The sequence below is a fragment of the Cylas formicarius genome, unplaced genomic scaffold (assembly GCF_029955315.1).
Source record: "Cylas formicarius isolate icCylForm1 unplaced genomic scaffold, icCylForm1.1 PGA_scaffold_8__14_contigs__length_24414737, whole genome shotgun sequence".
In the NCBI taxonomy this organism is placed as follows: Eukaryota; Metazoa; Arthropoda; class Insecta; order Coleoptera; family Brentidae; genus Cylas; species Cylas formicarius.
Genome location: NW_026844361.1, coordinates 16,668,104 through 16,695,674, shown reverse-complemented (window position 1 = coordinate 16,695,674; position 27,571 = coordinate 16,668,104). Strand labels below are relative to the sequence as shown.

General features: G+C 35.8%; 3 protein-coding genes across 6 annotated transcripts in view; 2 read left to right on the top strand and 1 right to left on the bottom strand.

The window, feature by feature from the left end:
• Positions 1-7,338, top strand: part of LOC132705858 (biotin--protein ligase) — a 36,387-nt gene extending 29,049 nt beyond the window's left edge. Inside the window, exons 14-16 of the mRNA XM_060676790.1 lie at positions 2,685-2,799; positions 2,857-3,070; positions 6,869-7,338. Coding sequence (XP_060532773.1) covers positions 2,685-2,799; positions 2,857-3,070; positions 6,869-7,046 — 507 coding nt within the window. The 3' untranslated portion in view covers positions 7,047-7,338. The remainder of the gene's footprint in view (positions 1-2,684; positions 2,800-2,856; positions 3,071-6,868) is intronic.
• Positions 7,338-19,103, bottom strand: LOC132705863 (chymotrypsin BII-like). The gene is made up of 4 exons (XM_060676798.1): positions 18,702-19,103; positions 15,079-15,275; positions 14,830-15,026; positions 7,338-8,733 (listed from the first exon to the last, which is right to left on the bottom strand). The coding sequence occupies exons 1-4, from the start codon at positions 18,765-18,767 to the stop codon at positions 8,591-8,593; spliced, it is 603 nt and encodes a 200-aa protein (XP_060532781.1). The 5' UTR covers positions 18,768-19,103; the 3' UTR covers positions 7,338-8,590.
• LOC132705859 (brachyurin-like) lies at positions 11,503-27,474 on the top strand. 4 transcript variants are annotated; one of them, XM_060676791.1, is made up of 5 exons: positions 13,464-14,273; positions 14,710-14,785; positions 24,619-24,812; positions 24,871-25,241; positions 27,170-27,474. In XM_060676791.1, exons 1-5 carry the CDS (start codon positions 14,218-14,220, stop codon positions 27,472-27,474), a joined length of 1,002 nt encoding a protein of 333 aa, XP_060532774.1. In that variant the 5' UTR covers positions 13,464-14,217. The 4 variants fall into 4 exon arrangements, with proteins under 4 accessions (XP_060532776.1, XP_060532774.1, XP_060532775.1 ...); XM_060676793.1 differs by lacking the exons at positions 13,464-14,273; positions 14,710-14,785 and adding an exon at positions 11,503-13,435; XM_060676792.1 differs by lacking the exons at positions 13,464-14,273; positions 14,710-14,785 and adding an exon at positions 21,482-21,884.
• Positions 27,475-27,571: the final 97 nt, after the last annotated feature.

Sequence of the window (27,571 nt, the reverse complement as noted above, 5' to 3'; positions counted from 1 at the left end):
CTAGGCCTTCGCAGTGGCACAGTACGTGTGCGGCTGTTTCCTCCTCTTCCTGACAGAATCTACATTCTGTGATTTCTTCCACTTCCATCAGGCCTAGATGCCTCTTAAGCCTGCAGTGGCCCGTCAGCAGACCTACCATTATTCTTACGGCTTTTCTATTGTAGCTTAGTAGGTCCGCTGTAAAATTGGCCGATGGGCCCCTTAGGAATTCCTTGGCCTGTCTTTGCCCCGGTATGTCCCTCCACCATCGTCGGGATTCTCGATCCATCCAATCCCTGATAGCTGTTTTTGCAACGGGTTTGGCCACCCCACAAAAGGGTTCTGGTCCAATCAGGTGCATTGACGATCCTTCGCGGGCTGCGTCGTCTGTGCCTTCATTACCTTTATGCCCTCTGTGCCCCGGTACCCATGATAGAGTAACTTTGTTCTGGCTTGCTATCTCGTTTAATGCCTTATGGCAGTCCAGAACTAACTTGGATGTTATTTTATTAGATTGCAGGGCCTTTATAGCCGCTTGACTATCGGTGTAAATTGCAATTGATTTGTTACGGATCTTCCTCGCTTTTATTTCTCTTGCACAGTGTTCTAGTGCAGTGGTCTCTGCTCTTGCTAACTTACCCATTGGAATAGAGATTTTCCTTTTCGTCCTGGGTTCATATATTCCGGCTCCTACTTCTTCTTGAGTTTTTGAGCCATCAGCATACTAGGTTATTTCTGGCTTTATTGGTGGCCCGTTTTCCCAGTCTTCTCTGGCAGAGATTTGAGTCCTGTAGTGGTTAACGAAGCAATACTTAGGTGTTGTGCTGTCCGTAGGCAGCCCTAGAACATTGTCCGGCCTTACCTCCAAGTAAAGCTTGTTATGTTTCGTGCTATGTCCACCAATTATTGGGGACTGGCCTTGCAGTAATCTATATACTGCGGATCTTGATTCCCCTTGTATTGGTATTGTATTGTATTGGTGGGATGTTCAGTAGGACCTCCAGCGCTGCAGTAGGCGTTGTGCTCATGGCCCCCGTAGCGCACAGACTCGCTAGTCTTTGCACGCTACTCAGCCGCCTTATCGCATCCCCCTGCATGGTTCTTGTCCACCAGACAATCGCCCCATACGCCAACATTGGTCTCACTACTGCTAGATACAATCAAAGTGTCATTTTTGGGTTTAGGCCCCAGTTCTTTCCACACATTCTTCTGCATCTTTCTAGTGCAATTGTTGCCCTAAGCGTGATCTTTTGAATGTGCGCTCTCCAGGTAAGTTTTTTGGTTAGTTGTTCCATCTACCACCGGCGGTTTCAGTCCTGTGAGGATTCTCCTGGTAAATGGAACAACTGTCGTTTTCTTCGGGTTAACTGTTAGCCGCTCGTTTTGGCACCAGTTTTCCACGATTTTAATAGCCGAAGGCGAAGGTCAAAACTTTAAATCGATCCACACGGACTCTCTCTCTGACCGACCGTCGAATCGAACGCATCACAGGCAATTCGAAGTGCAAAACAATTAATGTAATGTATGTAAAATCCGCGGGTGCAGAGAACTAGCAACCCCTATCAAGGGATCAAGGTAGGCCGCACCCTTTCGGAGTCGTCATTATACCGTCGCTCTCGAAGATATGCAAGAATTTTAGTTTTTTCGAAAATTTTATGTCCGGTTTCGTCATTGTGTTCGGTAACTGCTCATGAGTTTATTTGTCTTAGTCTTAAGGCTTTTTCATGTTCTTTGAGCCTAGTTGATATTTTTCGTCCCGTCTCTTCACTGCATACTTTGCCGCATATGCATGGCATCTCAAATGAAATTTTGTCTTTAACGAATCGAAGATATTGAAAGATTTTTGGAAGAGTGGCAAGGATCTGGTTATGACGTTATATCTCTTAGAACCTTTGATATGTGGTCAGTGATGATCTTTAATGTGGGTGGAAATTCTTAGAGAGAAGAGCAAAGATAAGATGTTTTAATTCTGGGGTTCAGTGACTCCGGCTGATATAGTTTTATGGCTTTGTAAACAAGAGAGTTGATAATCGGTGATTTTCGGGCCGGATGGTGATGTGACAATGCATTAAGGTATCGGTCTGTGTGCGTAGGTTTTCTGTAAACACAATGACCCAAAGTTAGGTCTGATTTTCTATTGATAAGAATATCTAAGAATAGGAAGTTGTTATTATGTTATTAGTTTCTATTTTAATCTACTAGGATTTCCTGACCATGGGGCCAAATAATAAAAGTGTCATCGACGTAGCGTTTCCATAATTTTAGTTTTAGATGGAAGGTGTCGAGAGCCTTCTTCTCAAAGGCTTCCTATAGCTGTTCCCGATGTTTGTTCAAAAAATTTGAGCGTTATAAGAACGATATATTCCAGACACGCATTTTTCAATTAAGGTGAGAAGGTTCGGTTCCAGATTCTCAGATTTTAATAGGAACTTTCGTAAAGAGGGATTCTAGGTCAAAACTAGCCAGAATATCTTGTGTATCTAATGTGAAGTGAAAGGAATTAGATAGCAAACTACCAGGGTTTTAATAAGGAAGCTAGGTATTTTGCTAGAGAATATGTTGGAGAACCAATGGTGCTGACAATAGGTCGATCGGTGGATATACCAAATGTGATGTATTATTTTTAATTTAAATTTGTCGTTGTCTACAGAATAAGCATATTATTATTATTATTATTATTGTATCGAGTTTTTACCCATTTTTAGCATGTGAAAATCGGCATCAAATGGCCAAACGACCTCTACGTCAACGGTGCTGTCAAAATAGGGGGCGTCATCGTCACGTCTACAGTTGCGGGCGACACAGCATCGGTTAATATCGGTAAGACTCATCTTTACGACAATTCCAATACGGATTCGAGACATATCACGGTTTAAGGGTGCGGCATCAACTTAAGCAACTCAAACCCTACCACGTGCGTCAACGACGTAATTAAACAGGTGAATGGCTCGCATGGTCTCGCTCTAAGGACGATTTTGTTCGAGACGTTCCTAGCGTCGGTCTTCAATGAATTCGAGACGCTCGTCGAGCGTTTTCAAAGTGGGGACGTAGAATGGTTTTACGATCTCTATTACAAATATTGGCTGCATAAGTGAGTTTGATGGAACGTTTAATATGTCAAACGGATCTGTAATGTAGGATTTTTAGTTATCGGGAACTATATAGTTTAACGGTTACTAATTTTTGAACATTTTTTAAAAAATAAGTTGCAAAAGTCCACCGAAACATCGTTAACATCAAACCTCAGGCGTAGGAACAAGTTTCAATATATTCACGTTCAGTGAATTACCAATACTGACCAACGTTCTATTTACATAAAAACACAGTTTACAGAATAATAAAGTTGCCTCACGTTTCTCAAATCTATTATCATCTTCCTTTCAGTCGGTTTGGATTCGTGAATTTTTCTGCGATCGTGGAGCTGCTGACATTAAACAAACGTGACCGTTTGAAAATATTTCATAATGTTTACGTGTTACCTTTGATCATTTGACCAATTCATTATAAAAATTAAATTAAAAAAATGTTAAAAAATAAAAAAATTATTTACTCATTTAGCATTTACATTATCATTACAATATAGTTTAACCTAAGAAAAATAGTAACACCAACACTTACAGTTGCTAAACTACCACTACGGACATCTTTACTTTGCGATTAAAACTACTGAGAGAGTCAGAAAATAAATCAATATGCTCGTTATTTATGAGTATAATATTTGTCAGCTTGCACATTCGATTCATAGGCGAGTTAATCCCATAGTTGGTCCTATGAAAATCAATGTTAAAAAGAGCCTTATTTCTACTTGCATAAGCGACAATGACAAGTGTAACCCATTATTTAAATGCTTGATGTAATTTCAAGTCGGTCTAGTGCGGGAACTGATAACTTAAAGTATATTTTTACAGTGCAGCAAAATTAAATGCACACTTCATGAAATTCAGTGTCAGTCAAATATTGTAAAAGGCCATACATCACTTTGCCAGCAGTTGTAAAGCTAGTTTGTGTGTTTTTTAATGTTTCTTTGGTGAAGCATTTATTAACATAAACATACAACAAAAACATACGACTCGTAAGAAAGCAATGGGGCTATTCCAAATTTTACTTCCAAACTAGTTTAACAATTTCTCGAAGTAAGGTTTCATTGAATTCCAAAATGCCCAATAGACTAGGATGTATTTCTTGCTAGAGGGGATTCGTCAAGCGTCGCTAAGACGGGGTATATATAAATAGTTTAGAGAATAAAGTAAAATATTTCAAATATAGTTTTAGATTCGATGTTTAAAAACTAACTGCCGATAAGATTATTTGATTCCCTTTTTGCACAATAACAAAAGGAATATTAGTAAATCATTTTTAGACAACTCTTACTGAAGTTAGGATCCCTTATGAGGACTTGCACTAGAAGGAGGTTCGATTTTTAAATTTCGTGAAAATACCCTTATTATTATATCTTTAAACAGCCCAGTAACTTCAATGACAATGTTTAATATTCTAAGTGTTGTATGAGTGACGTTTGGATTTTTTTTTTGTTCTAAAAATGTTTAAATCTTGAATGGAAAACTTCAAATGAAAGTGAATTCTCCATGAAAAGTTCCTCAACAATGAATATGTGGAACTGTTTGAATATTTACTTGAGAATTGCCTTTTGGGGCATTTAAGGTTTCTATAGCCTTCTAAACTTACGGAAAGAACCATTAGAACACACTAATACGGGCAGTTAAACAATTGTATATCTTTATTTAAAGTATATGCAAATACATTGAATAGTGTTAAACTACCAATATTTACAGTTTTATCTTTTCTTGGTGTAAAACTTTTCCATAGTCTATGCTTCCATTCTGACTAGAGTAATAAAGATTTCTTTCATTAAGATTTTAACAGTTGTAATTTTCTGTATCCATTCGGGAAGGTTGTTGAATTTTTTTATTCACTGGTAATAAGGACTCTTTTCGGTCCCCGTGAATCGATGGTGAGGAAACTAAAATTCTGTGTTGCATAAACATCACATACTCTTGTATGAACACTGCAATTAGTATTAAAGTATTAAACTTTCCTCTGCAACACTGTGTACTTTCGAGACTTAGAAGTATTCTGATTGCACACTTTTGTATAATGAATACTTTTTCAATGTCTCTGCAACTCCCATACAGCAATATTCCATATCTAATGTGACTTTCGACATTTAAGTTATATAACATCTTTTTACGATGTTTTTTAGTACGCGAAACGTGTAACATACCTTGTGCAATTTACCCACAGCATAACAAACGTAGAATTTTCAAGTTAACATATTGCCCAAGAATATCCCTCAGGATTTTGATCTTATTCCTTAGGTCTACTTCACAGCCACAGAATATTAACTGCAGGATTACCATTTAATTTTATACTGTTGAAATAACGTCATATCCAAATGGAAAATTGTGGAATTGATAACCTGTTAGAGGTGATATTGATTGTTGGAACTCGTAAAGACGATTGGTTTAAAGAAACGGAATGTAACTTATCTCAACATGTTATGTGTTCACATATCTAATATGACTTTAAACATTTGAATTATATAGCATATTTTTATGTGTGAAACGTGAACATACCTTGTCCAATTTACCTACATCATAACCTAACGTAGAATTTCCAAGTTAATATATTGTCCAATAATGTCCCCAAGAATTTGATCTTATTGCTTAGGTCGACTTCACAGTTACTGATGTTTATCGTTTTCGGTTCAACTACTTGGCTCTTGTCCTTCTTGAATAGCGCTACATTTTTTTTGTTGTTATTAACAACAAATTTAGTTTTATTAAACCAATGTTTTACTGGTTTCATAAAACTCGTGGCTGTGTTCTTTAGCATATTTATATCCTACTGTATGTAATTCTGTTATTTATGTAAAGTACAAACACAATAGGACCAATGACATTTCCCTATACATATCGAACCGATTCACGAAACATGTATCTAACCGTTTGCGGTTTTCGCCTCCCAACTGCACCAACAGAGGTGCGGGAAAGGAAGTAGGTTGTTTGACCTCGAGTGAAGTAAGGTATATATTATTCCCCAAATTTTGGTGTTTTTGAGTTTAAATGACTTCACGTTACCTTTTTTTTTCTCTTCCGCATTGATTTCAGTATTGTAGGAGAGCTAGGAGTCTTTTTTGATGTGTTTGAGGCACTATGAATATTTGAATAATATTTATTTAATGATATTTTAAACACAAAACGCAAACCTGGCTGGACGAATGCCAGGATAAATCAACCCTTATATTTTTAAACCCCAGAATTTTTTAGTTCAAAAAATATTTTTGAGGCACTTTAAAATTTTGATGCGCAGAGAGTAGCCGATATACGATCTCTCTCACGCTTGAACCCCCGTATAGCGCCTCTCACTCGCACTTACGTGTAATATTCGCGATCACCTGGCAGGTGGAATATTCCACCCAAATTACCTGTCATTTTGAAAATATTTATTTTAGATAATAAAGAATATGCAGTTCAAATTTCGATTCGCCTCAAACACATATTTTCGATTATTCAGATATATGACTTTGTAAACACCTGGCACAGGTAAAAACTCACCAAAATAACTTGGCTTATTGATTTTTTCTCTTTTCAAATATTAATTCAAAAAGCATCAAAATTTTAAAGTGCCTCAAAAATATTTTTTGAACTAAAAAATTCTGGGGTTTAAAAATATAAGGGTTGATTTATCCTCGCATTCGTTCAGCCAGGTTTGCGGTTTTGTATTTAAAATATGAAATAAATATTATTCAAATATTTATAGTGCCTCAAACACGTCAAAAAAAAGGCTCCTAGCTCTTAGACTAGTATTACAGATCCGTTTGCCGAATATAGGCGTGGACGAAAACGGAGAACATCAATCTTGTTTTTAGGAGTTCGAGCGTCGTGGTCACTTCCAAGGACGGCAAAATGCAAAAAGTCAAGGTGGTCGGTATCGACGACTACGGGTTTCTCAAAGTTCAAACGAGCGGCGGAGACATGTTTTCCGTCCAACCTGACGGTAACTCGTACGATATAATGAAGGGGTTGATATACCCGAAAAGCTTTTGAAGCGGCCCTTAGACGCGAACTTGCATCTAGTCTAGAATCCTATCTAGATTTCGTATATAAGCAATCCAATAACGTATCGGTATGATTTTAAATGTGCCGTTGCAGTTTCCAAGTTGTTGTTTTTATCGACTATATAAACTTTTTCGAAGCCATTTTTTCTATAGTATCGATGTTGTCCCCTTAAGAAGAGTATATTTTTGCGCGTCGAATTTTTTAGGTGTACTCTATGTCCGTTATTTGGTATAAATTTGAAATAAACGTTATTTTTTTGATACGAAAATCCTTGCGTGTGTTGTTTATTGGATTGTTACCGCCTCCAAGTGCATATAATCTAGTCAAAATGGACAAAAATAAGTCGAAACTTCGCATAGAGCTGAAAATTGGCAGAGACGTCAAATATACCATTATACATGAAATGTCGATTCGACTTAGGCAAAAAAAAATTCAAGGTCAAACCTACCAAATTGAGGTTTTTCCAAATTTTCTGGAAAACTGTAAATTTTATCGTGAAAATAGGTCAGACAAATGTTATAGGTCATACAATTCTCTACAAAAATTGCCTGTCACTTTTTTTCTCATGACTCACCTTTCGTGAGATATCGCGGTTTCCACTATTAGAAAATTCACAGGTATACTTGGCGCATTTTTTTAACGTGATTTCCCCAGTAATACTCCACGATCTATTGTAACAAATAAAGTTTGATCAGATCCTATTGATTGAAAGTATGGTAATATTGGCCTATGGCTATTATGAGGTGGACTAATCGTGGATGCACTACCTTGTTCTGTCACGCGTTGTCTCTTAATTGCATTAATGCTACTCTTGCGAGTGCAAATGTCACAGATTGCTGCTTGTCTTTCAAGTATTCAACAAACTTATCATTTATTTCAACTCTTGCATCATCATTCCACGATCAACAACAATAACTTCACTTTCTTTCAAAGGTTTATCACAAATGAAACGAACTTGTGACCTTTTGTTAGTCATTTGACAGCACACTGTACTGCACTCCAAAGGAATTTTAAAAACTAACAGTATATACTGAATTATCTTGTTTACTTCCTTCAAAAGTAGACAGTTTTACCACCCTCCACACTCGAACCATGACGTAACTGGGAGATGATACTCAAGGTTACAAACAAAGAGAATTCGGTACTGACAGTATAGTCATTTCTTATTTTTAATTTATAATGAACGTCCGATGACGTGATAGGCTGTAAAAAAGCTCAATTTTGTGCGTTTTACCTTGAATAAATTTTTTTGCACAAGTCGAATTTTGGCTAGATCAAATGTTTATTTTGACTAGATTAATAGAATAACAACTGGTTCATCCGAAGACGTCCGAATTGCTACGAATCCAGTCGGTGAACTCGGCGACGCTCGTAAACACCGACGGTTTACTTTGCTCGCACGACTTGTAGCCGAAGGAAACCACGCCCACTTGCACGCCGTCCGTCACCAGAGGTCCCCCGCTGTCACCGTGGCATACTCCCTTGCCGCCGTCTCCGGACAAACATAAATGGGTCGGTTGAATCACCGACGCCTATGGATCGATCGCTTTGCAGTCGTCGTTGGATAGGATCGAACTGGTTTCGTAGAGCAACGTGTCCGATTCGCTGAACTGATTGTCGTAGGTGTAACCCCACCCCGTGACGGTCCCGTTATTTCCCGCGTAGGAATTTTTACCTAAGATTATGTTATTCTGGTATAGTCAGCCCGCCGAACAAGGCAAGAAGTACTATCCAGTAACAAAAAATTATAGTCGGTAAGATTAGCGGTGGTGTAGTCGGCCATAAAACCAAGAGAAAAGGTGCGCGAGCCGATATGTCCATGCTTAGATAAAATTCCGATTAGTTGCTGATCATAAGGGCTTTTCCATAAACCAAATTTCAGTTTTGAGTGCAACGAAGTGAAAACAGAAAGAAATTTTGAAATTAAAGTGTATTTTGTCATTTTTCTAATAATTTATTTTAGTTTTTATTTTTATTTTATTTATTAATTTTTCAAAGAAACGTCCACAGGCTACTGTAATGCTTTTTACAAAGCTTCTGGATTCCGCCTGCGTCGGTTTTTGCTTAGTCGAAATTGCTGTCAAGTCAAGCTCTAAATCCAGAGGAATACAGAAGTTTTGTAAAAAGTATTTTATTTATTATATATCGGATTTTTTTTACTAACTGCATAACTAAAATACTAATATTCTGAAAAATTGGTGTGTCTTCCGTAATCATACATCATATAGGGTACAAAAAATTGACCAAAATATTATTAAGAAAAGTTGTTTGGAATTAAACATTATTGCTTAATATCAAAACAGATAAGGCAAAAAAAGTTTTTGTTGGGAATATATTACTGATTTCCTTTTTATCATTTTTTTCAACAATTTTAAATACTGTCACAAATTATTCAGAATAAAATCCGTTTAGCAAATTTTATGTTTGTTGCAGCGATATTTAAAATATATTATATTATAAATGCGTTTTATAATATATTTTGTATTTTGTGTGTCCTGTATGCTGTTTAACTTGCAAATAGTCGAGGAAGAAAGATCAGGTGTTTCAAACCAATTTTATTAACGAATATCAATAAAAATTAATACAGTTTTCTTGCTACTTGGATTATTTCAATTATCAATATTGCCAACCCCAGCTTTGTTGCCAGCAGGAATTTGACATTCTATGTATCGAGTTGTTAATTTCTTCTTTTTTCATATTATTGAGGAACACTCCGATCTATTATTACATAGGAAATACATGAATCCATCTCTAAGTGTGGGCCTACTAGTAAAATTAATAAATGTACAACTAATTCTGTCCCTCTTACTCCCCAGTAATATAATCATGACTGTTAGTGACGGCTGTCTTGCAATATTCAACATCTGTTAAAGTACAAGTGGAGGCCAGGATGAATAATATATTTTATTCTGTCTGGGATTTTATTGCCGACTATGCCAACACAAATCGTACTGACAATATGTGACGGTTCATAAATGTTAACCAAAATTAATAAATCATTACAAATTTATCAAAACCAGATAAATATATTATTATAAGGCTTCTGTGAAAAAAAAGGATAATTTTTATACAGGGTGTTACTGAAAAGACACCATAAATAAATAAATTTTCTTGGTCTAAAAAATATACGTTATAACAAACTCAAATACGAAAGAAAAAACTGTTTCCCATTTTGTCTACTAACACTACCACTAAAGAGTTCCAGATTAATTATGAATTCGAACATTGCCAGTCTCATAAATTCAAAAAACATCTTTTCAGGTAATTGGTTAGTGTTACGATTTGGAAACCAATAGTTTGACACATCCAAATGTAAATCCATCCAAATTACAAAATAAAGTGTCTCATCCACATTGCCAAAGATTCTCGCTTTTAGCAAAATCACCACTCGAGATTTGACTATTTTCAAAAAAGGATACATTGAAAAGTTCTTTCTACACAGATTATTCAACGAGTCATAGTTTCATCATTTAGTCATTCCGCAGTCGTATTTAATATTTGGTGATCGCTACAAAAACTTCCAATTCTACATTACATTCTAAAATCTAATCTAAATGACCGGTGTTTTAGGGCTCGTCTCTTTACTTTACTTTACTTATTGATGATTCGCTCTTTAGAACGTAGGTGGCGTGTTTATGGTGCATTGCATTATAAGTGTCATGTGGAAATTACTATGATACAAGCCATATAAAACTGGTACTAGAATGTCACTCACTGTGACAATGTAGTTATTATTCTGCTTTCCAGGGGAAATCATATGGCTGACTCGCCTGGCTGCTTCATAGGACCAATAAAGAAAAACGTTGGGATGAAACAGGCAACTATTGGTTAGCTAGAAAGCTATAGCGCTATTCACACATATTCAAAGAAAAAGTTAGGCAAGACCTTACGGGTCATTGTTTACTTAATAAAAACCAAATCAGATTGCTTTGAGTAGTACTCCAAGACGAGACAGAACTGAGTGCTCTGTCCAGGAGGAAGCGCAATGGGTTTATTGAAGCCTAAGTGCTGTTGTGTAGGCTAACCTTCTCCTCCACTTACAGATACAGACAGAACGCAAATGGTATGGTTAGTACCATGCAGCAGATAAATAGACTAAATGAAATATTTGCTTCGAACATGTTCCGATCAATGGGCAACGTCAGTGAGATTCCCGGTTGGGGTTAGGTCGGACATGGTCATGAAAAAATAGCCTTTATCAACTGAACTGAATAAAATATAAATAACATCCTGTATATTATTAGAGTGGCAGCTGGACCAGAACACCTTTACCGGCATTCAATAAATCCCAACCCAATTGTACAAAAATATTTACTAGAATTGTTAAAGTATACCTACAGACAAATAATAATAATACTAATAATAATAATTTTATTCACGTATTAATACACAATGAAAAGGACACGGTTCAGATGAACAAAATAAGATATTTCGAGCCTCCGTTTTTAAACCTATCCTAAGAAGAAGGTAGCAGCGCTAGCCGGGAAAAATATACATCAAAAAAATACCTAGTACGATCTGTGCAAATAAGGGACTTACACTTTGGAAATAGCTTACAGTAGACATTACTTAAATATTTAATGATAATAATACTTTGCGCAGGTGTGTGGAAAAGGTATTGTTTAGCAATTTAAGAGACTGATCCAATGCATTATATGTTTTAGCCATGTCATATGTAAAGGATCTTTCAAAAATTCCAGAGGTGTCACGTGGAGCAGGCCTTTAAATCTTAAATTTAAATTGTGAACGTCCGTGCGAAAGCTGATTTTTTTGAAAAGATAGCTGGAGACTTCAATCTTATAATTTTGTGATAAAAATTACATTTATGGAGATATCGTCGATTTTTCATATTAAGCCATCGGACTTCCGTCAATTTATGACTAACAGGCCTGCCGCGTTTAATCCCAAAAATGAATCTTAGACAGTATTCCTGGATTTTTTCTGAGGCAGCCGCTGTCAGACATGGACCATAGACGACATCCAGTGGTTAAAAGAAGATATAAGTATCAAATCACACAGGACCTTTTTTACTTTTTTTTACCATATAAGTATTTTAAGTGAGCAATGGATTTTCTAATACATTGTGTAACGTGACCATTAAATCTTAGCTTACTGTCGAGCATAAGCCCAAGAAATGCACATATTCGATATTTTTATACCAAAGAACATTGCTAAAGATTTTTTTGGATTTAGATGGAGTGAATGTTCTAGGGACACCCTGTTAATGATTTCTAGATCATTATTTATGATTTGACAGCTTTCCAAAATTTTATCTCCCGAAAATAAACTTGTGTATCGTCTGCATACATTTAGGTCTTGCAATGTTGTATAAAACTAGGAAACGCGGACGTATATATACAGTATAAAATTGGCCCCTGAATGGAGCATTGAGGCATCCCAGATATTATAGCACGGCAGTCTGATTGCTGTCCATTTAGAACCACTTTTTGTGTACGACCTTGTAAGTAGTTCCCCATAAATTCGACAGCACCCTCATCAAGTCCTATGTTTTATAATAGTTACCAAAGTATGGTGATTCAAGGTATCAAACGCCTTAGAGTAATCCAACATGGTACATTTGGCTTCGTCAATTGTGCGGAATAAATTATCAGTGACGTTTAGGAGAGCAGCACATTGATTCTGTGGTGGAGCATTGCACGCGGCGGTTTAACCTCCGTTCGCTCCCGACAGAATCCCTTGTATTCGTCCTAAAAAGTTTGATATCGTTTTCCACTGTGTGGACTTAGTGTTTTTAGTGTTCAGTGCATGTTTTAAAGTGATAATCGTCGTCGGCCCGTCGTTTTTCCCTGTTCACGCCTGTATGGAGGCCGGATGGGCCCGGATGGTCCGCGATGGAAGCGGGGGGAAGCCGATTTTTTTGGTATCGGTCAGAATCGTTTTTTGCTAGCTGAGCAAATTATTGGTTATTTTTCTTCTTTGTACGTGGTGGTCATTGACCAGAAGCGAAAATCCTCGACGGAAGTCGGCAACGGGCGAATGATCCTAGCAGTCGAGCCCAACATTTTTTTGTGAAACGCATAATTGAATTGAATTGAATTGAGAGCAGCACAACTGTGCCCCCTCCTGAAGCCAGACTGAGTTTCAGGAAGAATACTGTTTTTCTCCAAATGGATTCTGTGGTGGAGCATTGCACGCGGCGGTTTAACCTCCGTTCGCTCCCGACAGAATCCCTTGTATTCGTCCTCAAAAGTTTGATATCGGTTTCCACTGTGTGGACTTAGTGTTGTTAGTGTTCAGTGCATGTTTTAAAGTTATAATCGTCGTCGGCCCCGTCGTTTTTCCCCGTTCACGCCGGTATGGAGGCCGGATGGGCCCGGATGGTCCACGGTGGAAGCGGGGGGTGTCGGTTTTTTTTGGTATCGGTAAAATTTGTTTTTTTGCTAGTTGAGCAAATATTGGTTATATGTCTTCTTTGTACGTGTTGGTCAATGACCAAAAGCGAAGATCCTCGACGGAAGTCGGCAATGGGCGAATGATCCTAGCAGTCGAGCCCAACATTTTTTTGTGAAACGCATACTTGAACTTTAATCAATCAGTTGCGTTTTAATGACATTTTCCAGAACTTTGGAAACTACAGACAAAATGCTAATAGGGCGTAATTCACTATTGGGGGGGAATTTTAGTTTTGGAAAGGGGCACAATATGTGCGATCTTCCACGCGGAAGGAAAAATGGAATTATTGATGCAAAAATTAACGATGTGGCAGATATATTTAAGAATAAATGGACAACAAAAGATTAGAAAGTTCACATGTAAACCGTCTGCTCCGACTGCTCTGGACTTAATGTTGCATAAAAATTTTGACACATCAGTCTCTGTGATAGCACAAAATTTCCTCTTTCGAGCTACGATTTAACACATGTTGCATATAGGCCTTTTTTCCTTTTTAATGGTCATACTTGTAAAATTTCTGAGACTTTTGTATTGTTCAAAATCAACTACATTTTTATTTCTTTTATATTTAATTTTAGTTTTATTTCGGGTTTTTATAAGCAGTTTAATGTTGTCTGTTATCCACGGTTTATGGAAAATGACGGTTCTTAAAGGTGCGTGCAGATGCACTAACGTGTGAATATATCAAATTATATATAATATACAAAATACCTACAGCAGGACGTTGGTAGATGGTGGTCGTGATATGTACAAAATAACCAGTAAAAACCCAGTTATGGTAAAATTTAAAAAATGTGTTGGGTAGTAAGTACAACTTATGAATTTATACACATTTAAAAAATGCTTTGGGCTCTCTTTTAGGCATTTATGTGATCGTCAAGGAAAAAATGACTGGTTCACATCCTTATCCACTTAAATTTGCTAGCAATTTTTGAACAATTGCAATACCGCCTTACTGCGAATACCGAATACTGAATATCCAACAAAGATATATTTTCAAAAAAAGGCTGTTTTGCAATAAAAGCACAAATTCTACATAAACTTGAAACTTGCATACTCCTCTTTTTACCAAATTTCTAGTTTTTGTTGATAAGCTTCACGCACTTAAAACATGTGATAGGTCATTTCGATAAGTTTTAAGAGGTCCTATTTTAATTTTTTAATACGTCATACGTTAGATATAGAGCATTAATCGGTTAATTGTGTACTCCCCTTTTATAAGTAGAAATTCTCATAGATTTTATCACAGAATCGATATATTCTACGAATCGTCAGCGGCAACCCTTCGAAAGAACTACAACCCCATTCCAACGGTGAGTGACCCTTTTTTACCGTTTTTATAATCGACTATCCTTACCGGTAGCAATTTTTATTATTTTTACGTAATCACTTTCGTCCACCGGCTTCGCAAGTCTTATTAATGCGATGTCGTTAAGCAAGTCGTCGGAATTCCATCCGGGATGTACCACGAAATGGTCACTCGTTTGCCTAATTTGAGACGATTCGTTATGTTTGATATCGTGCGCTCCCAAAATAACGTCCACGCTGGTCCCACTGCAAGACCAACGATTGAAAGGGCTTCGATATAACGAGAAAACCAACGTACTCGATGGGACAGTGCGCAGCCGTCAGCACATAATTATTGGAGACCAAGGAGCCACCGCAAAATACGATTTCCGACCGCTTGGTGATGTAAAGGGCTACCTGGTAGGGAAACTGGTGTGCGGTTGCCTCTTCACCCCCGACGATTCTCACGTTCACTCCGTTCCTTGCTTCACCCGGAAAGGTTAGGTCTTTAATGGGCTATAACATTCATGTATAGTTGAATTCAGGGTACTACGGATCAAATAACAGTCATTAACCCAAGTGTTTTCTACCAATAATAGTTTGCATGAAATTTGCCAGCTAAACGAAGGAAAATAGTTTGTTGTGTACGTTTAAGGTTGTTTCTGGTAATTTTACCGCCAGAGGCGCTGTATTGTAAGCTAAGACTGTTTTCGGAAAATGGTCGTTTCTGTAGACCCTTGCACACGCGATTTTTATTTTTTTTTAAATACTTCTCGAACCCCCCCCCCCCATTGTCAATAGGTTCAGTCACGGGGCAAAGCTGCATTTATGTGCCAAATATGAAGTGGATTGCTTGTTTCATAGCAAGGTCCAAAAAACAGTCGAAAATCGCGAAAAAAAAATGGATACCCGTGTCGGATCAGGGCCATTTCTTATAACCTTATGTGCCGCGTGGACGGTTAAAATGGAGGCAAATTTCTATTTTGTAGCTCCAACGGTTCAAAAGTTATTCAGGAAAAGCCAAAAGACGAGAACGGAGAACGGACGGACAAAAAAAATTTTTTTTTTCGACGGTGATCGTGAACTTTTGCAAAATCGATGTAATTTTATTGTGCATAAACCCTGTCTTTCAAGTCTCGCCAAACTTCAAAGATACGGCAAGGTTTGGTAAATATTAAATTTTTAAAATATAATAGCGATTTTCAATGATATTTTTTTCAAATATTTCGCGAACCCTGTATGAGAGATGAAACCTGAAATTCTCTCTCGACACAGTTTACGATACTGTTCAAATGAAATTATTCCATTTTTAACGGTTTTGTATTTATCGCCAATAATTTTCTCACCAAAAACGGAAATTTTTAGTATCTTTTAGATTTTTTGCCCATTTCTCCTGGTATAAGAATTTTTTGCAATAGAGCAAATGGTTTTGGAAAAAATGGTTGTTTTCTGAAACCATGTACGTCGTAATAGTAAATGACGTCATCGCGTTTAATGGTTGATTTTCATTTTGGATTTTTTCAAATAGCTCGAACAGTGTATGTGATATACGAAAACCGTAAATACAAAAGTTGTAGCTGCCGATGTGGCCTATAACACTGTTTAAACCAATTGGTAATATTTTTCACGAAATTTGCTTTACAGCTAATTTAATAGCGAGAAGAACGATTTTCAGGGTCTTTTAGATTTTTGTCTATAATTGAAAAACCTTGTACATAATCGAAAAAATGCTTGAAAAAAAAAGTGATAGTACCGAATCTTCCGCGTTTCCTTGTAAAATAATTTTGCCAATCACGTTAATAGTTTTCAAGAAATTTTTGTTTTTTCTGGAAGAAAAAATATGACAAACAAAAATTTCAAAATTAAAAAAAAATACTACCTAAGTCTTGATTGCTGCTAGTTTCTACGGTTTAGATGTGGGTGTGGACTTTCACTTATCTGCTAAATTTGAAGTCGATAGGTACAAATTTGAGACATCTATTACATTTTTGAATGTGGTACAGAATATCCCGAACACCCTGTACAATAGGTGAAAATCTAAAATACAAAAGTTTTTGCAGTTCAAACGTACTATATGGCCGCGTGAAAAAAAAATGGGAGCTGAAAGACAGCCTCCGAGTAAAGGTCAATTATACTTATAAGGGGAACCCAATTTTCAGTTTTTTGCAAATCATCAGAAATAAATGATTTTGGCCAGGATCTCGCGAGTCTTCTGGTTCAAGAATTTTTTCGATCGTCTATACCGTTTTTGAGATATGATTTTTTTCTCCATACCCTGCAAATCCGGTTTTTAAATTTTTAAATATACTTCCCGACCCCCCAGCCGCCCCAATTTCAATAGATTCCGTTAGGGGACTAAACTCTATATTTGTGGCAATTTTGAAATCGGCAAATCTAGGACACTTATCGTGTTTCATAGCGATGTACGAAAAACAGACGAAAATTGCAAAAAAAAAGACAGCTTATGTATGATTTTCAAACTCGCCGTATAGACACTAGTGATCAGGACCTAATCAAAATGAAATTATTATATATTGTTTTTATCAAAGCGAAGTTAGTCCTGCCTTGGATAAAATGAAAAAGAAGCTAGAACATAAAACCAATATAAATATAACTGTTTCTAACATGGGATTTAAGTACCGTTAACTCACGGCATTGAACCTCCAGCTCGATACTATCAACTAATCCATTGATTTTTACCGCATCGAAAATCAATTGAAAGTAGGCGATTTTCTCCGGCATACGAATAACATCGGAGAATACAGAATAATCGTCTTTCGAGCAAATGAGAATGCGCACTTGCAGATTTAATTTCCTTTCAAGAAATTAAAAGATATAATGAAATGAAAATGAAAGATATGAAGAAACATGGTCTGATACACACGACACTGTATCCAAAGGAATCAACCTATTCCACTAGAAACTGTCAAGACGAAAACACCTTCAAATATAGGAAAACGCATCACCATAATACACGCTGGGTCAGAAGACGGATTTGTCCCAAACTGCTTGCTGGATTCTAGCTAGGACTACCATGAGGATACAAGTGCCGAACTTTTTGAAAATCGGTTTCAAAACAATCTTTTAAAAAATATTCCAATAACAGCGTTATCCAAAGCATCAGCCTTATCAAGTTCAAAAACAGAATTCCAGGAATATTTGTTATTAAATGATATTTATTTTGAATTCAGTTACAATGCAATTTTTGAAAGTCCTAAATTCATATGCAATTAAAAAACGGTATAATTTGGCTGAAGAGGCTGGGTATACTGTTTTACGGCTTCCTCTATCAAAATCAAAAGTCTGAGCAGAAAATGTTGCTCCTACATTAAGCTCAAGTGTTAGAAATTTGATAAAAATGTAATTAAGAACACACAAATTGAGGACATTTCTATACAAAAGCACATAAATCCTATTACAGTGATAGTGAAACAAAATTAGATTTAGACACTTAGAATGACAATGTAATTATGTATAGATATTCCTCGCAATGAATTTATTAAGATAAGAATTTAATAAGATTATACCCACCTAAATAAACAACAACAAAAATATTATTACCAAAACCTTTGAGAATCCGTCAATAACACCTAGCCTACCCAAGATTCCATAATTTTCACCCACTAACCCGAATTGTCCGCCATTTGCTTTCTAAAGTACAAACTTAACTCATTTTCTAAGGACGTTTAACGAGGTTCAGGCATGTTTTTATAAAATATTACCGTATAAATGTTACATCTAAACTGAAACCTGATAAATCGACGAACTGTCAACGGCCATGTTGCTGTTTAAAGTATAGCGTCTTATTTAGGTAACGTTAAACGTTATTATTTTTATTTCTGCCAAAAACAATAGAAGAGCTGTCAAATTTCATGTCGACGTTTAAGAACAACTTCCTGTATATCCGAAACCATCAACAATCAAGACACACAATTTACTCACTGTTGGTATTCCTAGAACGGTGCTTGTTGCGTATAGGATAACTACTAGAAATCGAACTGTCGCCATTTTTAAGGGGACTACTCGACGACGTACTTGCAAAACTGTGTTTTTATAGACACTTGAAACTTTGCGAAACCAAAAAGAAAGATAAATATCTACGATTGTCAGTGACAGAAGTGTTTAATAGAGCCGATTAATAATTACACGGTGACACCTAAGAACAAATAAGCAGTAGTTAGTTCTAGGTTAATGTGATATATGTCGAAACATTAATACATCAAATGCCATTCGGGATCAACGTCAACGCCAACTCCGCTATTATAATTTGCAGTTCGACGGCCTGTTTTGCATGCGGGAAAACGTTAACTTTATTTGAATCATTGCATCCACTCATTTGTTCGAATAGACAATTATTTTGCACCTCCCTGTATCCTCCGATGTTGTTCGTATGCTGGAGAACATTGACAACCTTCAATTGATTTTTGGTGCGATAAAAATCATTGGATTAGTTGATAGTAGTAAGTTAATGTCAACGTTCGGCAATGCCAGTTTGTTCCGATTGCTTTTGAAACTCAGTGGCGGAGTGCACAATTACACATTTTAAATTGCATTAAATATGTCTTGAAGCGTTTCACTAGATCATGCAACAGATATCTTGGATATTTTATATTATAATAATAATAGATATTTTTAGTTATTGGTAGAAAATTGGAAAACTAATATACTTTTACACAGTAGAAGTCAAAAGGCAAAGTCTGCATTTCATCTATAGTCGAATTTTACAATAATAGTCACGAAGTAAAATAATAATAATAATTTAAATTTCGTTAAGTAAAAATAGCAATAAATTTTGCTAAAGACAAGAAACTTCTGGGCCTGACGTCCTACCTGCAGGGGTGCTAAAACACATTGAAGAACAACATTTGGACGGGATAACTTCCCTGTTTAATAAAAGATCTATGAAACATGAGTAATACCAACGTTTTTCAGAATTCCTAAATGGTTAAAATGAAAATAGCGAACTTCAGAAATGGAGACCACTTCGGAAATTTTTGGGATATTACCACACGGGATCGGATGTTTTCGGAAATATTGACGTTCATCAAACTTGTTGCGTAATATACTATTATATTTATATTTTTTGTACTTTTCTCCTCTTTAGGCATTATTAAAATGAATTAATGTTCGGTTGTGATAGGGTCCCATCATACGTTTGTACCTAGTCGGTTCCTAAGTACTGTGTTACAGTTCTCCAAACGATATACGGTTTTTACAACCTTTTATGGTTTTCCACCATTCCACATTCACGCATTCACATTCCACCATTCTTTTCAGTCTGTGTACCACAAGCCAGGGCCGTATTTAAGATGTTAGGCAAGAAGAAGTGTGCCTGTTGTATTTTAAGAGTAACGAAATGTCCTAGTACCTCGATTTCAGGTTGAATTTTCCCATTAGATAGGTTAATCTCATATATTAAAAGCATAGTAAACAGCTTAAACTGATGTCCAATTTAAGGGTTTAACATAATGGCTCTAAAATATCTTTCTAAGAAAGCAATAGCAATGTAGATAATTGATTTATGATGGATGTTTTCCCAGTTTGCTATTGGTTGATTTGTGGGAGCTGGTGAAATCGGAGTATGCTGCTAGTTTTATGAAACTGTATTTTCTTAGCCGTCGAATCTTCGGAGTTATTTCTATTCCTATTGGTGTTCGTAATTAGTAATTACCAACGTACTGTTATTCAATTGTTTTTCAAGACTCAGTGTGTCATTTTTATTGAGGTACTATATACATTTTATTACAATTTTTTTCTTATTAATTACTAAACTTGCGATCTCCAGCGACGAAGAAGTTGAGATTGTGGTCGATGACGTAATTATAATTTCTTTTCTGAAATCAACATTTGGATGTTTTGATAAGAAGTATAATGTGGACAAGTGGGCCATGGAACGGGGATTCAAAGTTGTCCCAGCTGAAACTCAGTTTAATAGGAAACAACACCTCGCCGAAATTTAGTTCTGGGACACTAGAATTAATTTGAAGTGAAGTAGTTGGAAAAAATGTGTAGGACATGTCATCGAAGAAGAAGAAAATGTTTATTATAGAATAGCCAGAATTAATTATTGTCCAGTGTCGATAGCGATTATTTTGATGTAGAATAACGTTTTTTTTAAATAAATATTCTAACATTGTTTTATAGCTAAATTTACTGCTTCATTTATATTTATAATAAACATTTTAAAATAAGAATCGATTTTTCAGTATTTGTATGCACGAAGTACCGAAGTACGGATCTGAAACGTCATTGTGGAATTGGGATTCTATTTATGGCCTGCGGTTAGATCTTCATAAAAATTTACCAAAGTTAAATAGCGGATTATGTCGTAAAAACGGTATATCGTTTGGAGAACTCTATTAGAAAGAAGAAACTTTATTAGGAAAGAGAGTGGTTAGACCAGTGGATTTTCATTCATGATTTCTAAATGGGAGATGTTAAACCTGTGTTTACGTTGACTCTGGCCTAGTCATCGGACCAATAAAAGTGCAAATTTAATTAATTTTGATGATATCACTTTTAAGCAATATCCCAAACGTGACGTCAAAATAAACATAGCGCATTTATTTCGAGCGCTTGTCGTTTTTTGATCAACCCCGCCGCAATATAAGTATTAATGAAACCAGATAAACAGATTAGGTTTATTGTGGGCTGATAATGGTGTTTGAGAATCTGGGATTTTTTTTATCAACTTATTTGCCGACAACACACGCGGCATGATAATACCAACGTGTCAATATCTGACCGAAATCTTGAAGTTCGTTTATCAACAGATGATGGGGGTTACGGAACCTACACGGAGTCTGTTTAATCAAATTTAATTAAGCATACCCGAACCGTATTTACAAATTGCGCCACGCGCCATCGCGAGGGCGCAATCGCAACTAATCCGGCTTATCTGTGGTGAACGCTAGTTTTTTCAGCGGACCTCAACATGTAGCACACACACCACAATAAAACAACAATAATAGACACCATTAAAAATAATGCGTGCAATAAATGTTTCCGAAACCATAAGCCAGATCGAATGATTGGGTTTTCAGTGTACGAAAAATGGGCGGTACTGTTTTGGTCGTCATCCTGCTCTTAGGATTTCGCGTGGATAGCGCAAACTCCGAAATTAGAGTAAGTCTTTTTTTAAATAACGGTGTTTTATTAATTTTTATTAAAAATAATGTCAAAAATAGTGTAAAAAGTTATAATAGCAAATTAATCTGTTACACTACCAATTTCTTCCGAATCACTAAAGTCTATTTCGGAAAAGTGTGGAGGAATAAAACCTCATTGGGTATGCAAAAGGACTGTAAAGCGAGCTAACGAATATCTCAGCGTTTGGCATTGATTTCATTCCAAACTTCGTTTTTTTATTGAGTGTAGCGTATACCACCTGAGTTTGGGTCAATTTATGAGTCTGCCTATTGTCATATATTCATCAACAATGAAAGTCACGTGATAAAGGTGTTCCGGTAGGTCACTTGTAAAAAAAAACACTAAGTTTATTTTGACAGAATTAAAATTAAACATTATGTAACAGGTGGGCAGTTTAACAGGGGGCTATACCTTATCTCCAAACCTATGAGTGTTATAAAAAAAGTTGGAATACAGAAGTTGTTCCTAGTAAAATGATCTTTAGAGAAAACATTTTTTCTAGGGCATTATTCAAAATTGAAACATTTTTATGAAATACGCGGTGTCACGATGTTTCGCAAAATGTAAGTTCCCTCAATTTTTGTAACTCAAACACCCTGTATATTTTTGCATTTTCAGATAGGTCTTCAAAAGACGAATTCAACGACATATGTGAACATTAAGCTGCGATGCACCGTTTCGAATTTATTGACGATTTTTGACGATAATTATGAAAACCTTGTTTTTGTTTTAACGAAATTGCTGGTTATCTCAGACACCGTTACAAATTATAAAAATTATTTATTATAAAATAAATGAATGGATATTATTTCATTTAACGATTTTAATTAAATTTAATTAATTTTAATTTAATCATGAATCGATATTTACATCAGTAACGTTACATAATCGAAAAAATATGCGTTACTGGTGTTCTGAAAATAAACTTGTGAATTTGGCACAAGTAAAAAATATAGAAAATTGGTTAAAGTATGGAATTTATTTTATAAAGAAAATTTTACAGAAGTGCGATTTTTAGATTTATTAAGAGATGTATACAGTCACCGGCACTCATGAACCTGTGTCAAAAGAAATCGTGAAAAATGTTATGAATGTTAAACGTTAATGTATTGTTAGCAAGTACCCTTCAAGATTTACAGGGTCTACTTATCAAAATAAAGAAAAAAAGTGAGCAATATGACCTGTCACAAAAAGAAAATTCAAATTCATGTTAATTAACGAACAAACTATGTCGGACAAATATACAAACAGAATCATGTAATAGAACAAATAGAAAAGTACAAATATTCTGCGCTCTAGATTTGAAAATCATAACGCTGAGATGTGTTGTACGAACCATACACATACCGGCGAATATTGAAAATCAGCTGGACAGAATGGTTAACAAATAATGAAGGTACCAAGATGAATGAAGAAAGATAAAGAAATAATCCTAACTAAGACAAAGAAAATTACAATATCGGTGACATTTTATGAATAGATACAAGAAAAGATCTAAGCAAGAGGTGTCGGAAGAAAACTTCATCCGTCATTTGACAGGTTGACAGGTTGAAAAATACATATAGCTCTGAGAATCAGATCAAACAACTCGCGTGATCTGTTATCATTTCACAATTTTTTTTCTATTGTCGTTGTTTTATAGTGGCTTCATATCGCAACTATTTGTTTTAATTAATCTAAATTCTTGTTAATTTAAAATACAGGTCATTTGTGCCCGCTTATAAAGATTATACAACTAAAAAATCAATAGCGCATAAAAAATAGTTAAGAATAATTTTGTTTCCTTGTTTTGTAATAATACTTTCATCTAATTTTGCTTTACTATTTTTTGATTACGCAGTTATTGCTAGCTAATTGTTGAGTAATATTAAAGAAGATAAGTTAATCTGATATCTCTACACCCAATTAGTGCGGCATAGACATACTCATGTTACTTTTAGACTCTGAGTTTTTAAATTAGTTTTTAAAATCGTATAAAAATTATGTTACAGCAGTTGAGATTGCTTTGTGCCAATGGTATGGCGTACTGCCTTGAGAAATTATCCTTTAACAATTTGGTTTACACTAAGCTTCATTCAGAATTTTCAGAAGACATCCCGTAGACATCATCATCATCACCATCCCGGCCTTCTTGTTTTATCCACTGTCCAACATAGGTCTCCGCCGGTGTTTACCATTCTCTATTCTGTGCTGTCTATATCAAATTTGTACTTATTCTACTAACTAACCTGGACCGGTTTGATTTATTGGTCCGTTATTAGAATCATTTATCATGTGTCGGGCTATAAATAATATAGTGGGCCTACTAGGGTAAGAATTGATACACCTCAAGTGACTAGGATATTTTTTTCTAAATAGCGATGTGTACACATTTATTTCCTTTTTGCTTTAAGATGTAATAGAATCTGGAAATATTTTGAGAAAGTGTTGCCTTAAAAACTTATTGATGATGTCCCCGGCTATGTTGGATGTTGAATGTCGCTAGGTCATTGGTTAAAAATGAGATTTTAAATGTTGCGAATGTTGAATGGACCTTCTCAAAATTATTTTTAAGATTGATTCATAAGTTCCTGTATTATCAACATTAGGTAGTGTCTCTATATCTATAGTAGCTTTATTAGCATCGGCAGCTTACTTCGATAAAAGCAGGCAAAAGCCAACATGATATAGTTTGAGACAAACTATAATATCAATTTTGCTCTTCTCACAGGTACCACATCTCGCATTCCCCAAAGACGGCCTGGATTCGTTTTCCCCGAGGATCGTAGGCGGCCGGACAGCCACCCCTCACGCCTACCCCTACCAAGCCCTGCTCTTCGCTTACATCACTAGCGACTCGTATTTATGTTCCGGCTCGTTAATCTCGAGCAACTTTGTGTTAACCGCGGCACACTGCGTGAAAGAGTGAGCGACTTTCGTAACTAATACGCGCACCGTTCATAACCCAAGTTGTCATTTTTAGCGCATCTTATGCTCTGGTCCATCTAGGAGTGCACAACATGTCTTCCACCGAGCCTTCACAAACTGCGTACAACTCGTCGATGTTTATAATACACGAACGCTGGAACGAAGCAGAAATGATGAATGACATAGCTTTAATAAAATTACCATCGCCCGCGACCTTGAACGAGAACATTGCCACCATTAAAATTACGAGCGCTAAGGACACGTACGAAGGCGATATAGCTAGGGTGACGGGTTGGGGTCTCACGGCTAACGGGGCGACGTCTTCGGTGCTCAAGTACGCTGACGTCATAGTCATGTCGAATCAAGAATGTGCCACTTTCGATCTTTACCGGAACCATATAGTCGCTAGTCACATATGCACGTCAGGTAAGTAATAATCAAAATACAGTCAAATTTCGATAACTTAAACCCCTAATGGCCTAAAAATAAGTGCGACCTATCGAAACTTTGAGTTATTGAGATCAGTTGAGCTTAATAGACTAGTACCAAGTACCAGTTTTTATTAAAGCAGAGATTGAAAAGTAGAACGAAATTTTGAATTATGTGCATAATGTACGCAACATATTAAAAACGTCTGTATTCCATTTTTTATTAAATATTACATAATTTGACGTCAATTTAAAAAATAAATAAATTGTGTACACTGCTATGTAAACATCTTGGATTGTGTGACCTTAATGTTTAAATAGAAACATATTGTGTTTGACACTTCTTCAACCGACCTCTTCAACGGAGCTTCAACTTCTGGTTCTAAATTTTCTTACATATTTTGACGTCAATTAAAATAAATAAATTGCGTTCACTGCTGTGTAAACATCTTTGATTGTGTGACCTTAATGTTCAAATACAAACATATCGTGTTTGACACTTCTTCAACCGATCTCTTCAACGGAGCTTCAACTTGTTTTTCTAAATATTCTTCATTATAATTTTTAACAGGCACTACTTATTCTTCTATCTTTCCAAAATAATTTGGTGAAATAAAATTCAGAGGAATTGCGAGAGAACGGCTTAAAATCTGCGTGTAAATTTTACATAAAATATATTAGTGGAAGATCATCTACGTCTTCCCAAGTAGACAACTGATCAAAACCTTGAATGAATTTTGTTTGATATCAAAGAACAACATACATTCATTTTCTGGACTTAAAGTAGTAACTTGAAGAATCAGTTCCAGTTATCCATGTTCGACTTATCAAAGTTTGACTGGAATGACATTTTTTTTCAAAAAAAAAAACTAATTATTACCCACTAATTTATCTGGATAAGTTCGCCTTTTAAGTTTGACGTTAAACATCACTGAAACGCAGCGTTGCCATGCTTTTAATGCAATACGAAATGCAATATCACATCCAAATATATTTGATGTAATTAACCTTAAGTCAAATATATTATATTTAATATAATTAAAGGTATTATTTCCAAGAGATCCGACAAGCCCTTAATATTTCTGGACCAACACAGCGATCATATTGCAAATTTTTATGCCGGATGATTGATAATATTGCGATTTTTGTTTTATTTTTAAATATTAGTTAAACAGTTATTTAAAATGGTTTTATACTTAAGTTAAGTAGGGAATCTATCTACATTTCCAAGCGTAAAACAACCCCGGGTTTCCCCCTATATATTTAATTTTTGTGATATCCCCGTATACGCGTGATCATATGCCATAAAATCTAATCTGCTGCCATCTATAGGTGAGTAGCCAAACTTAGATCGGTAATTTCGTTTTGTGCTACCATCTGTTGGAAAGCAGAGAGAATCTAAATCCAAATTTATTAGTTAGGTCTTTGTAATTTTTATAACAAGATTTCCACTGAAAGGCGGGTTTTCCAGAAGTAACAAATCGCTACAGATTGTTTGCACGCCACAAATGTGGCAGCCAAAACATTTCAGAAATGTTTATTGTGTTTCGCTAATTACAGGACAAATAGAATATTACAAAATAATTTATTAGTTCGGTCAGCACTTCGGGCTAAAGCCTGAAGAAACCGCAAAATCAATAGTTTTTACTTCAAACAAGAATGCCCAAATTGTTTAAAAAATATCATATTAGTCCACAACATTATCAGCGTTTCTGTCAGCATTTAAGTATTATAAACAGTTTCAGAAAACAAAAATTTGTTTTGGGCCTCCTTTTATATCTATATCTCTATCTATATTCTGCTTATCCGACATATTAAGGGCTACCCAGTAGATCCACTATATATTAAATTAAATAATTCATTTTAGTACTCTCTTGAAACATGTGCCTTCAGCCGAAATTTGACAAAGCATACTCACTGTTCCAGGCGCGGGGAACGTTGGGACATGTAATGGCGACTCAGGAGGACCCTTGGTATTTAATGGGGCTCAAATTGGTATTGTTTCATTTGGGTATTCCGGCTGTACTATGAGCAAGCCTTCAGTGTACACTAGATTGACCGAGTTTGCTGACTGGATTAAAACAAACAGCGATATCGCTGCTAATTCCACAAGCAATCCTACCAATAATTCAGACAGGAAGATTTCGTCTGCCAATTTTGTATTAATAGCAGCTGCCCTTACACTGTATTTAGGCGATAACATGATCTCTGTCTTAATATTATTGTCTTAATAAATTTACACTTGAACAATTTGTATTTAATTTTAATACCTACGTAGAGAAAAATCTCAACTTTCAAATGAAATATAAGAACTACATATATACATAG